Source organism: Glandiceps talaboti, chromosome 21 (assembly GCF_964340395.1).
Source record: "Glandiceps talaboti chromosome 21, keGlaTala1.1, whole genome shotgun sequence".
Taxonomy (NCBI): domain Eukaryota; kingdom Metazoa; phylum Hemichordata; class Enteropneusta; family Spengelidae; genus Glandiceps; species Glandiceps talaboti.
Window position 1 is genome coordinate 5,352,819 of NC_135569.1, and position 14,573 is coordinate 5,367,391.

General features: G+C 36.2%; 1 protein-coding gene across 2 annotated transcripts in view; it reads left to right on the plus strand.

Annotated features, from left to right (window-relative positions):
• The window catches only part of LOC144451865 (protein RCC2-like), a 32,829-nt gene that overhangs the window by 13,641 nt on the left and 4,615 nt on the right, over positions 1 to 14,573 (plus strand). For both annotated transcript variants that reach the window (XM_078142777.1, XM_078142778.1), the window contains exons 3-9: positions 5,314 to 5,466; positions 6,160 to 6,291; positions 8,676 to 8,764; positions 12,038 to 12,152; positions 12,720 to 12,886; positions 13,166 to 13,346; positions 14,273 to 14,378. In XM_078142777.1, the coding sequence (XP_077998903.1) occupies positions 5,314 to 5,466; positions 6,160 to 6,291; positions 8,676 to 8,764; positions 12,038 to 12,152; positions 12,720 to 12,886; positions 13,166 to 13,346; positions 14,273 to 14,378 (943 nt within the window). The remainder of the gene's footprint in view (positions 1 to 5,313; positions 5,467 to 6,159; positions 6,292 to 8,675; positions 8,765 to 12,037; positions 12,153 to 12,719; positions 12,887 to 13,165; positions 13,347 to 14,272; positions 14,379 to 14,573) is intronic.

Genomic DNA, 14,573 nt, shown 5'->3' on the forward strand with positions numbered 1-14,573 from the left:
TAGCCAAGTCTCTGGACTGGTGTCAATCTAGCCTGTAAGGTACGCTGTGACAGGGCGCCCTCGTGCATCGGTCAACCTCTTTCACATGATGTTAGTGCTAGCACAGAATGACATATAGTATCTGACAGTATAAGTAACTCTTGGCCAACTTGATACAGCCAAAAGCAACAATTGTAACTTCAGTCTTAGAATTTTGAACAAATCTTCGAAAAATAAGAAATTGAAAAGAGCTCTTTTTTTGTATTGACTTCAAAAGTAGGTAGGAACTTTAGCATAATATTAAAGGAAAGATGAAATCTCTGCCATTTACAAAACTTACCGTATGTAGTCTAAGAGAAGGCGAAGTAGGTAGGGAAGTTCTACATCAAATGACAAGAAATTTTTTTCTTCATTTTTTGGTGGCAAAACTTTGGAAATACATGTACCAAGGTAGAAATTTAAGCTTGAAATAACTTGAAAGGTCAAATTGTTTGCCTTGTTTGTTTTTTTCTTGGGCTTTTCTTGAGCTACAAAATTTTACATACGTCATAGGAAATCATAGCAAGAAACTGAAGCATAAAATGAAATCAAAAACCAAGCTGCAGTCATATTTGATAGCAACAACTCAGCAGTGCCAATATTGTTGAAACTGTGCAGGATAAAATGAAAATAGATGCCAAGCTGTTGTAATTTTTAAGAGCTGCAAAACATGGCAGTCCCAATATTGTTGAACTCTACAGGGTATTAAAAACGAAAACAAAGCAAAGTCATCATATTTGAGAGCCGCAAAACATAGCTTGGCAGTCCGCAAATTGAAGTAGAAACTAGTGGATAAAACAAAAATAAAAACAAGTACACTTATTTTTTTAGGGCAAGAAAGCTTGACAATGCCAAAATTAAGCAACTTGTAGGATAAAATGAAGAGAGGCCACCAAGCCGTTAGCATTTTTGAGGGCAACGAAACTCGAGAAGTGCTGTAATTGAAGTGGAAATGTACATGGAGGGGTTCAATGAAAAGAAGGTTGATGTTGTCAATTCCAATGTTTATTAGTTGATGTACTTGATTCATTCCAGTTTATCAGTACAGCAAACCAGAGATCAATCCTAGTTACCATAGCGATATGTGCACTCAACCTCTGTCACCTTATGATGTGAGAACCACCACAGTTAATTAACCTGTGTAATGGAAAGTCAAGCTCTGTAATTGTTACCATGGAAATGGCGACTATCTGATCATTGTTTGGGACGTCTTTCCATCATTTCATTCAAAGTCCAATTTTTTTATATTATTACATTGTTCATGCAGCCATGACTGCAGTTTTCATACTCAGCTCATGCTAATCTTCATGGTAATGTTCAAAGGTTAATTTTCAATCTCAGGTCAGTGTCTCATCATTTTCAACATGTATCAAGCCAACATTTTCATGAATACAGTCCTCAAAACGCAAGTAATTTCAAAAATACGGTGACAGATTTCTTTCCTGTAAATTCATAATACCGTAGTCCAACATTAGGAGATACAAAATCTGTAATACTCTCTAAAACGGCAGTTTCTGTGAGTGCGTTACATGATCAAAGTTATTTAGCGTAATGAGCGTCATCTTAATCCGACCCCTATTTATATGCAAATTAGGTCTTTCAATGGGCAGGTATTTTATAAACTAATAAGTATTTTATAAAGCAGTGACAATTAAAAACTTAGCGAGTGAAACCCAGTTTCATTGTTCACTCCAGTATACCAACCTGTGTAAACACTCAAGATACACAAGTTTTGTTAGTTTAAAATTTGAAAATATATCCCTATTGTTTGAAATGTTTTTATGTGAAATTAAGCATATTTGAACTTCTCTCGTTCGTTTATGATTTGTTGATAGCAATAATTTGTCTCTTCAAACTATATTTTGGTGGAAATGACGTGCGGGCCTTGGGCGGGAACTTCTGTTAAACATATTGTCAACTACTACAAAATGTTGTTATACAGTATTGAGTAATGATAAAAATAGAAACAATCGATAAATCGTCCTTCGGAAGTTGCCTAGTGAGGCCTACACGTTACTTTCACCTAAGTTCTGATGGATGCCACCTCCATACTGATACGAGAAACTGAGTGAAACTAACATATTTTACTTCGTTTAACAACCAAGTATTTATTAAACATAGTGAATTCACCAGATGTCTGTTCCCTTTAACAAAAACAAATGCATATCAACATGTCAAGATTCCCTGGCACAAACGCTGTAGGTTCGAAATCATTTCCATATGAAAAGATACCTTACTTGAGGTGTGAACTGACTGTCAATCAGTGATTGCTCTGACAAATATCACTGTTTGCCCAGGTTTCAATCCCAGGGGTTTGCGGGGTGGGGGGGGGGTGGGGGGTGGGGGTACAAACATTGTGATCTTTTGTTCCACTTGATCGGTAGTTTATTTAGTCTCTTGGTGGTCATAAGCCAATAATTCGGTAAAGTGGAATTTGTCCGCTTTCAGGGGATTAGCCTAGATACATGGTTTGTGCCAGCCAATCCCGTCATGAATATATCTTAACAGTTCTCATTTATCGGAAAACAGTTTATACAAGTAAATGGACTACCATGGAGATAGAATTTGTCAAAATGCAACATAGCGCAAAATTTTCATTATGTCCATTGAAACGTGTCTGAAATTGACAATCGTGCAAAGTAAACATGCGCAAAATGTTTTGAATGAGAAACAAAGTGATTTTTCTGTTATCGTAATTGTGTAACCGTACAATCAGTTGACAAAACGCTTAATTTAGATTGGATGAGGATTGAATATTTAGTTTTGATTTTGCATTTATAAAACAATTTTATCATGGCTTCCAACTTGAAAAATCAATGTGAAACAACATACACCACGTCTGTGTTTGTAACTCAATACATTGCAAAAAGCTAACAAAATGTGTAAAAAAAACCCCAAAAAACAGTTATTAATCTTTTGCAATTTATTGAGTTACAAACAAAGACTTTGCATATGTTATTTCACATTGATTTTTCAAGTAGGAAGCCGTGATAAAATTGTTTTATAAATCCAAAATCCAAAATAAATACCCAATCCTCATCCATATGGCCACTTTGATTGGCGTTACCTAGCAAGTCTTAAATGTCACACCTGCTTGTGTTCGTATTGATGTCAGTTCTGTACTGATAAGCGAAAGTGAATGTAACCAACTCATTTTATCTTGTTTAACATCGTAGCTTTTGTTAAACATAGTGAATTCACAAAATAGCGTTTCCTTTTAATATGATTACACAAAAAACAACCCTCATTGCATCATCTAACATTTATGTCAGTCTACGTAATCTGAGTTACACTTTATCAAATCTCACTTCAGTAGCCAAAGTGTTTGCAAATCTAAGATGTCGTCTTTCCACTATTTAATAACGTCTGCATCATTACTCGCATCAGTAACGACAACATTGACTCATAAAACGCACTACGTTGTTATGCATTCTGCATGTTACTGTAAGCTATACTGAGTCACCGTGCCATACTTCTGTATCCAAAGCTGTGTTGCCATAGTAACCATGTTTTCATACTTGATGTGATGAATCTCATCGTACAGCAGTCAGACGTTGATTCGATCTACTTGTAATTGATTTTTCTTCACCGGTTTAGACTTTGTGAGGTCAATTTAAAGGGTTATGTGTTAGTTAATATATTGATGAAATTAAAATAGTAAAAACGATTTTCTTTCTGAGTTTCATGGAATATATACTAATTTGTATTTTCTTCAATAATAACTGACTGCTAAAATGCAATGCTCAAGGTGTTGTCATTTAGTAAAATTATCACTAGAAATTTGTACCAAATATTCGGTGTGTACTTTTTACTGAGTGGTTAATTGTGATATGCAGCACAGTAGCTAATTTGTAGCTAGCTTGAGTTATCACCATCGTCATTTGAGTCGCAATAAAAACAGTGTTATTAGATATTAGATTACACATACATGCATTGTATGTACAGGAAGTCATGTACCAGGCACTATACATCATTCATATGTAAATAATGTTATGGAAATAAAGCTACAGGCAAAATAAGACCCAAAAAAAGAATTGTTTCTAGTCAGTGTGCACATCACTTGAATTACCCCCGCATCAGTCTTTTTAGTCCCCGCGGACGAAGTCCGGAACGGGGACTTATGGATTGGGTTCCGTCTGTCCGTGCGTCCGTCCATCCGTCCGTCCGTCCGTCCGCAGCTGTTTCTTGGAGATGCCTGGACCAATTTTTTTCAAACTTGGTACAGGGGCAACATACTATGGCATACATATGCACGTCAATTTGTTTTATGATACGATCCAATATTGCCGCCTAGCAACCATTTTGTTTGTGAATTTTCCCTGTCTAAAGCCATAACTCAGACATGCTTTAACAGATCTCATTCAAAGTTGGTATTAGGACAGTGTTCTATGACATACATGTGCATATTCATTGTTGTCATGATACGATCCAATATGGCCGCCTAGCAGCCATTCTGTTTGTGAATTTTCCATGTCCAAAGCCATAACTCAGACATGCTTAAACAGATCTCATTCAAAGTAGGTATTAGGACAGTGTTCTATGACATACATGTGCATATCCATTTTCGTTGTGATACGATCCAATATGGCTGCCTGGCAGCCATTTTGTGTGCGAATTTTCATGTCCAAAGCCATAACTCAGACATGCTTGAACAGATCTCATTTAAAGTTGGTATTTGGACAGTGTTCTATGACATACATGTGCATATCCATTTTCGTCGTGATACGATCCAATATGGCTGCCTGGCAGCCATTTTGTTTGTGAATTTTCCATGTCCAAAGCCATAACTCAGACTCCATTTTCATCATGATATGATCCCCCATACCCAACCAATCCTTTATTGTTGGAGGCATATTCCACACAACATATCTAAGTCTGTTTGTTTTAGGTTCACAAGTGTTGTTGCGTGATCAGAGTAGTGATAATTCCTTAAAACCCTATCATAGCGGGGACTATGTCATTCTCAATGACTTGTTTCGTGTGTGTTTGTCCAGCCAGAAAAAAACAACAAAGTACCCCAAGTAGAGATTGACCTACTGCCAATCACTGAGTCATTGTGGTTCTGTTTTACTATTTCAGTTGACTTTTACACATGTAAAGGACCAGTTCAAATTAAAAAGTGGGTATGAAAAACAGTTGGCTGACAGAACCATGGAAAAAGTTGGTCCTGGCCAAAAAAAATGACCCTGTGTAATTCTTATCCGAGAACCTGGCATTGAACACCGGCCATTAAATTTTTGGATAACTATTACATGTGTATTTGACATGGCAATGCCTTTGTTTTTTATTTAATAGCTGGCGCTGTAAAGAAGCCACAAGGAGGTAGAAATCTATGGGGGCCACATCGTCTAGCCAGTTTGAGTGAAATCCGTGTTCGTACTGTTGTGTCTGGACCATCGGCATGTCACAGTATATTAATAACTACAGAAGGAAAAGCTATGAGTTGGGGTAGGTATTCTTTATCAAATAGATGCCAGTTGACAGACCTAAGTCTGACTCATAAAAAGTCTTACTTTCTTTACTGCATTCATCATCAAGCTCAACAATAATAACAATTAAAATCAAGAAATATGAAACAAAACGTCTTCTGGGTTGACAAAAATCTTACCAACAGTGCTATATTTTATTGTCTTGCTCAAAAATTTTTCTGTTGGTAAGATGTTTGTTGAGCCAGACGATAAAATGTAGCAGTGTAACAGTGTTGGTAGATTTTTGTTGAACCAGATGATAAAATGTAGCAGTGTTGGTAGATTTTTGTTGAACCAGACGATAAAATGTAGCACTGTTGGTAGATTTTTGTTGAACCAGATGATAAAATGTAGCAGTGTTGGTAAGATAGACGATAAAATGTAGCAATGTTAGTAAGATTTTTGTTGCCAGACAGAAACAATAAAATGTAAGATTGTTGATCCAAATGATAAACTGTAACAGTTTTAGTAAGATTTTTTTGTTGAGCCAGACAACTTTTAGTTTTCGGTGTTCTGATTTTAATTGTACCTACCAAAACTATGGAAAAATCCTTTCCAGTCTTACCAGATTTCCTTCCTCTGTTTACACCGGTGTTTCCAAACCAAACCTTTCCTGGTTTCCAAAAACACTGTGATCTCTGACTCTCATGTTCACCTTTCTGTGTACATGTAGGTCGTAACGACAGAGAACAACTTGGACATGGAGATGCTGTCCGGAGAGATATTCCCACACCAATTGAAGGACTTGAAGGACACAACATCGTTGCCGCTGCATGTGGTAGAAATCATACACTCTGTCTTACAGGTAATGTTCTATATATTTTGTTCGTCATAAAGTAAATCATTGTAGGGTTCAAAATTAGCCGTCGTCTTGAGTGTAATTACCACTGGAGTTTAGTTTTGGACCACTTCATTCAATTTCCAGTGGTCAGTTTTGATTATTTATTGTTTTGAATGAGCAAAAAACACACAGTTTATGAAAATGTCTCGATTTCCTAGTGTGGAGTTTCACTTGAAGCTGAAGTTAGAAAAATTATAAAATGTTGTTGATTCAAGATCAAAGTGTGTGCATTATTCATTGGTTATGTGTACATAAATTGGATTAATTCCATCACATGTGTAAAATTGCTGTTCGCATATTTACACCACAAATTGGTTTCTTTATTCTCTGTTTTTCACAAACATCAAGAGTAGTATTGTAATAACATCATTTGTAAGGTCAAATAGCAATTTAATGGATACCCTTTGAAGTTGTGCACGTGCTTTCGAGATGTTAAAAAAACTGACCTTTGACATTGACCATCGATCTTTCTGGGCAGATAATAATTAGTTGATTAAATTTGAGTGTTTTTTCAATGAGACATGATTTAAGTGTCTACATGTACAAATATATTAGAGATGTGCTGAGTCTGTATATTCAGATTGACCTTGTCTCATTTGTCAATGTCTTGTACTATGTATGTATAGTGGACAGTCAGTGTCCAGTCCCACTCCCGATAGTCTAGTTCATACACAATGCATTACAATAATAATATGATCATCGCCACTCGCGTATAGGGAAAGTCGTTATTCTAGCACAGAAATCTGTGCTACATGTTGGGCAAAGGGTAAACAACATGTCAGTAGAATTCATCACAAAATGACAAGCAGTTATAATTGGTTAGTTCCTTTAGACAATTGCTCATTAACTGAATTCCACCTCTCCTGTCTGAAACTAAAATCAAGTTGGGTTTATATGAACGCAGTCGGCGTAGCACAGATTTCTGTGCTAGAACAACTTTCCCTATATGTGAGTGGCAATGATCGTAGTAATCGTTACATGTCGTATAGGAACTAGACTACACCATCATCAAGAAATTATTTGACTGCGCAAGCAGAAATTTTCATTACTAAGTATGAACCCGGATTCCATGAATATTCATTCTTAAATTATTTACAGCAAAGTTTTGACCTCAGAAGCCATATATGAACAATATTTTGTGATCACAGATTAAAATATTTTTAATAATCCAAAGAAAATGTGAATTTCTTGAAAAAAAATATCTGATCCTATAAAAAATTAACTGAATTTAGATAGAATGTAAAAAAAATGATATGTGTATTTGTCCCCAAGAGAACACAAGAAGATTTCTAACCAAGACTTTTATAAAAGATCCTGTGAGATAAATTCTACAAAATTGTATGATGTGTGCAGAATACAAAATGTCTAATTATTGGTTTCTGACTGACTCAAGGGGAAAGTCTTCAATGAAATTTGCTGGAGGGAAATTTGTAAACCCCTAATGGGTTTATGCCCCATGGTGTTATAGCCGACATCCATACTAATTTAGTAATGTAAGGTAGTGTCACCTTGAAAACTTCAAACCTGATCTGTATTATTCATGCATCATCCTTCAGTACATGTATTGGTGGCAGATAACAAAGTATTAGCGGCAGACGACAACCTTTTACGATAATTTTTCAGAAAATCTTCAATTTCTTCTTGAATTTCATCCATATTTTTGGTGTCAAGGCAGTAGACGACAACTTTTCCATAAGCAGATGACAGCCCAAAAAGATAACTCTTTCTGAAAATTTCCAATTTTATCATTCCTTCACTCTTAATTTTTGAGAGTAATTTGGGCAGACAACAACTCCAAAGTATAACTATTCTGAAAAAGTTCATTGCAACCTCTGTAAGCACATAGGATTCACATTGCAACCTCTATCCTACCAGGTCCCCAATTATACAACTGGGTAGACTGAGGCACAGTTCAAATCTTTCCTAAGTACTTGGGCCATCCATAAACAAATGGCCATGATAAAGCTCAAACCTGCAACCAGCAAATTCCAAGCCAACCACTCTAACGATTCAACCATCATGACTCCACAACCTGCAACCTGTAGATTCCAAGCCAATCACTCTAACCATTCAACCATCATAAGTCCACAACCAGCAATGTACAGATTACAAGCCAGCCATTCTAACCATTCAACCACCATGACTCCACAACCAGCAATGTACAGATTCCAAGCCAATCACTCTAACCATTCAACCATCATGACTCCACAACCAGCAATGTACAGATTATAATCCAACCACTCTAAACATTTGACAATCTTGACTGCAAAAAATTTTATGTGTGTGTGTTTACAACTTATCTCAGGATTGTATCGATATAATCTGGTTCTCGTATTTTTGTATGACAGAGTACGGATCGGTATATTCATTCGGAGACAACAGATACGGGCAGTTGGGGCTTGGACATCAAAGTCAGTCTGTCGGCAATCCAGTCAAAGTAAGCTTATCAATAATTCCTTCAAAAGAAAATTACAGGAGAAATGAAGATGTCTTTGTCTTTCACTTATTAAACACTTTATTGCGCGCACACACACACACACACACACACACACACACACAACTTCAAATGCAAAAGAAACAGTTACAGAGGTGACACATACAGTGGGGATGTAGAGTAGACATTTACATCTAACAATAACAGAAACCCTTTCCACCTTGAATCCATTCCCACCTTGAATCCATTCCTAAGGGGCCTTGTCTCTCAGTTTGTTCAGAAAGGAATGTCACCTTGAAACCATTCCTAAGGGGCCCTGTCACTCATCCCATTTCTGAGGGGCCTTGTCTCTCAGTTTGTTCAGAAAGGATTGTGTCACCTTGAAACCATTCCTAAGGGGCCTTGTCACTCTGAATCCATTCCTAAAGGGCCTTGTAACATAGAATACTTAAAGTGTTGATGAGGCAAACTCACGTCTTACAAGTGTTTTCCAAAGTAATCTAGATCTTTAAGAGGAGAAAAAACTGATATCAATAACAGTAAAGATTTGGTTAGTCAAATGAGTGTAGTGTAATTGATTATTGACGTAAACTCTGACGCTATTTCCAAAGTACGTAAATTTCCTAAACTGTATATTCGTAATTCAATCCTCTCTACTTTAACGTGAGCCAGGAGGATGACATTTCACATCACAAACTGTATGAGATATGAATAGGAATGAATCAAGGCACAGTCAGACATCCATCACCGACTGCCATGCCTAAAGCGAGATTTTGTGAGCACTATGCAAATGAGAAAATCAGAGAATATGAAAAAAGAGAAATTCGTCACCCCTGGATTTGCAAATTTTGTCACGGTTGCCATGGGAATAATTGGAAGCTAGGGTTCTGGTATTGGTTTATGTCGAGGATTATGGATTGTATAAACAGAATACGTGATGGGAGAATCAGATGAATTGAATGAAAGGAACTATTCTCCAACCCAGACAAAAGAATTGCAAATTTATTTTGAAATTATTTACTAATCTTCGTAAAGTAGGGATAAAGTCTTACAAGGCAACTTGAATAGGAATCGTCTTTTCTATAGGATTTCCATTACCGTACTGAAAGTGTAGTTGTTGTCAGCTTATAGGATTTTGGCATTTTTAGACTTCATTGAACAATATTATCTGTATCAGCTATATTTTAAATGTGTGATGATGACTCCAGGGTTGGGTATGTCAACCTCATTAGAATATTGAACACAGACTCCCTAGCACCCCGACTTTATGTAATATGGCTTTGGGCATTTTGTAGGTGTATTCAATCAAGTTTGAATAGTCTTCGTAATAAAGTATGCTGTTTGTAAAATAATTGTACCGTGTAAAAACTGTATGAACGATCAATTCAAGGCATTATGGGTCTCTTTTCAGCCAAAGGTTAAAGTAGATCTTTAATGGGTTTCAACCAATTGGTGATTATTGCTCATTAATATGTATTAATGTTTATAGTAGGATTATGGTTCATAATTGAGGATTATTTGCTAAAAAAATGTCCAGTGTCTTCCAACAAAGCTGCAAAGGGGTTCTAATGAGCTTGTTTTGCATCAAATTATCTTTTGTGCCTGATAAAATTTAATTTTATAGATTGAACAAATTCGACTGAACTTGTCGGTCCTTGTCACCCAGGCTTGGCAAGTTTCTGCCATGACGTCTTTTCATCACTATGCATGTAGAGAAAGAATGGTGCTAACAATAACGCCATCCTTGCAACCCAGGCCATCATACTTGGCCATGTTTAAAGTATTCTACCATCCTTGAGCTTTAGTAATTTTTGAATGACAATATCAGAATAATACTTTGACACGATTCCACTGTCCATGTGTGTGTTTGTTCAGTATAAATATGTCAGTACACTTTGTATGTTTTGTACATTTTGTATGTTTTGTACATTTTGTATGTTTCAGTGTTAAGACTTGCAATATAAATTATAATGTCAATTTGCAATCTACCCTGGGGAATGTTTTTGTCATCAGCACGATTTGTTCTGTTCAAAGTCTCTCTATGTATTCTTGTTGACTCAGTTCTAAATTCTAGACACTTTTACAGAATAATATACATTTGTCGTTGGCATGACTTGTCCTGTTGAAGTTCTGTTCACAGTCACTGTACTTTCATGTGTTATTTAAATTTTAAGTTCTTGGCTCTTTTTCACATTAATGTATGTATTTCTCTGTCGCCAGATATCCTTTCCTGCTCTCCTCTTTTCAAAGTCACTACACTTTTATGCATACTAGTGATTCCAGTTCTAAATTCTAGGCACTTTTCAGAATAATTTATTTTTGTCTTCACTATGGCGCCATATTTCCCTTGAACAATTCTCATGACAATCATAACAGACTAAATGATGAATTCAAATCCATTTGGTATTCTCGAAGGAATTACTTGTGGAATGATAAATGTTATACCTACCATTAAGTACATTATGTACTGTTTTGAAATTCATAATCTGAAAGTGAGATACCCATAGGAGGACTTGAAATTTTATCACTGCTGGACAACATTCGGGATTGGGGGGGTGGAGGTATTGTCAAATGGAATATGTAACGGAATGATAATTGTCATAAACTACATGTACCAATGAGTACTGTTTTGAGATTTATAATGTGAAGGCAACATACCTGTAGTAGGTCTTGAACTTTTATGCTCAGTGGACAACACCCGGAGGGGGAGGAGGAGGGAGGATTTGACTCGGGGCAAGGGGTGTCAAAAGATGTAAGTTGTGGAACCAAAACAGTACATAACTGTTTATGCACATCAGCTTTTAAAAACTTGATCGTAAACTTTGTATGAAAAAAGAAGAAGTGAAAGCTATGAATTGTGGGACTAAGGAAATGCAGCCAAGTGCTCTCAAGTTACCTGTTAAAGGTGCACTAGCGTAATGTCATGCTGCAGTATTGAAATCACCTGTGGATAAATGTATTTGTGTAGCTACATGTATATATGTAATAATGGTAAAATTATTCCAATCAAATTGATTTTTGGGTCAGCATCCTAAAATCAGCACCCCAATGCAATCATTATTTCAACCTATTACTTTACAACTTATAAATTAAATCGACCTCTACCGAATCCTTTTTCTTCCAAGGGGGCCTTTACAATGTCTAATCATTGGTACTGTTTGAATCATCCGTATGGGTGATGATGGAGTGTGGTGTCAACAAGAACCAAAAATATTGATTTCTAAATTCAACTTGAGAAAGAATTCACAATATTAACACATGTTTGATTTCTTCCAGATCTCCTACAAAGGACAACCCATAGTTAAAGTAGCCTGTGGTGCAGATTTTAGTATGATCCTTGATTGTAAAGGAAGTCTACATTCATTTGGCCATCCAGAATACAGTCAACTTGGTAAGTTACACCTATATGTACTTCAGAAATCAACCTCTCTTGATCCCGATATTTAGACCAATGCAGTTAAAATTAAAAAAACCTGAAACACAAGTCATCTGGTTCAATAAAAATCTTACCAACACTGCTACATTTTTAGTAATGAATTCCTACTCACAGAGTCAAAAATTTCTTGGAAGCAAGTCCTGATTTTGTTCTGTGACTGACCCAAACCCAGTGTGTGTGTTCTACAGACTCGATGGGTTGACTGTATCACTCAACTGTGTCTCACTCAAAACCTGAGTGCAAATTTGGCGGAATTCCTGGAGTAATGACTCAAACAGTTGGGGTATTCTGGGATAGACTGTGGATTAAGTGGGAAATCCTTGACAATTCCACGGTGATGTGATACGGAGTGTGCAACATACATATAGCCCTGCCATGTTGTCTTAAACCTGAACGGATTTCTGTACAATGTGTGATAGTGTTTATGTTTGCTTACGAAGAAAATCACTGCGAGCAGTTCCCAGCACAAAAAAATTGACATTGAACTTTCTAACAATGCTATTTTGTTTCCATATCTTTCAGGTCACAATAATGATGGCCAATATTTTGTTACGTCCACAAAGCATTCATTTGACTGCCAACTTGTTCCAAGAAAAATTCATATCTTTACTGAAAAGACGAGGGAAGGTCACATTGTACAAGTCCATAACGTCCTCCTGACTGATGTAGTGTGCGGCAATAACCATACAGTAAGTTACATCATATTGTGTATATCTGTTGCTATGGAATTTAGAATAAGCTGAGCATTTTCAAGTAACATAAGCACACAGATACATAAGAATACAGAATACATGTAGTTAGCATGTATGCATATGCACACACACATACACACATACATACATACATACATACATACATACATACAATAGAATACCATATAGTTTAAAATACAAAAAACAGTTTAATAACTAAGGAAAGCTGTAATGTACAGTATTGATATAAAGATCATTTCATGTAATCCATTTCAGGTTGCGTTAGACATCCGTAAGCGAGTCTTCACGTGGGGTTTTGGTGGATACGGTCGTCTTGGACATGCAGAACCAAAGGATGAAAAAGTAGCACGCAATCTGAAAACTTTTGATGTACAAGGGAGGGGTGTCGGCCATATTCATGCAGGGTCATCATTCTCCATGGCTGTTACAGAGCAGGGTAAGTTTCTGCAGCAAGAAGTATAAACAGCGCCCTCAGTGGTGGACCTGTATAATCCTTTGTTTCTACAACATCTCTATTTCACTTCATATGCACAAACAGGATATACATGTACTGATTTAGTGTTACAATGCCCTTTGACCTTTCTGCATTTCACAGCAATAGGACACAAGGGGTAATCTTTTGTTCAGGTTTTGTCACTACTGTTAAGACCAACCAAGATTTATTGGAAAAATTATAGCTGACATCCTTTCACCACTGAGGGCGCTGTTATCAGTGCTTACTTACCGTCTACTCTGTCCCACATGAAACATAAAAAATTCACATCAGATTGACAGGTTAACTTACACACATTTGCAATATACATGAGTCCTAAGTACTTATTCCCTCAGTGTAAAACAGTTCTCATGAATATTCATTGTTCAACCATGTGTGCGTCATTGGTGCATCAAATTGGTTTAGAGGGCACACATTTTACCAATCCAGTAATTAGTGAAAAAATAGTCTTTGAGAACTAGCTGAAGACTGTAAAATTGCAGAATTTTCCAAGTAGTGAAAATATCTAGGTTTACAGTATCAATGCTAGAAATGATTATGGGATATATTGATGAGGATTTGGGTATTTATAAAACTCATTTATCATCACGACTTCCTACTTGAAAAATCGATGTGAAACAACATGTACCAAATCCTTGTTAAATTGCAAAAAAAAAAAAAAAAAAAATGTGTACAAATTCTTATTGTATGTACATTAACAAACCTTTTAAACCTTTGATTTTTCAAGTAGGAAGCCATGATAAAATTGTTTTATAAATTAAAAATAAAAAATAAATACCAAATTCTCATCCATTTGGCCACTTTGAATATTGCAGACTGTACCTTTCATACATTATATTGATTCCAACACTTCATTTCACTTTTCACAGGACAACTTTACTTCTGGGGCCAAACAAAAACTACAGGGGAGGCAACTATGTATCCAAAACCTGTCCAGGACTTAACAGGCTGGAAAATACGATGTGTCGGCTGCAGGTATGATAACATTTATTTAGTCAGAAAAAGTATGAGAGAGAAATACCATCAACTATAGATGGTGCAGTTTGATGTACGTGTAGTTTGGCACCAAATTTTTTAATAAAAAGAAATTTTTTGCACATTTAGTTTTTAGCCTCCACCAAGTACTTGTAGGGCTCGAAATAGTGATTTTTGAAGCTTGGGCAAGTGGTT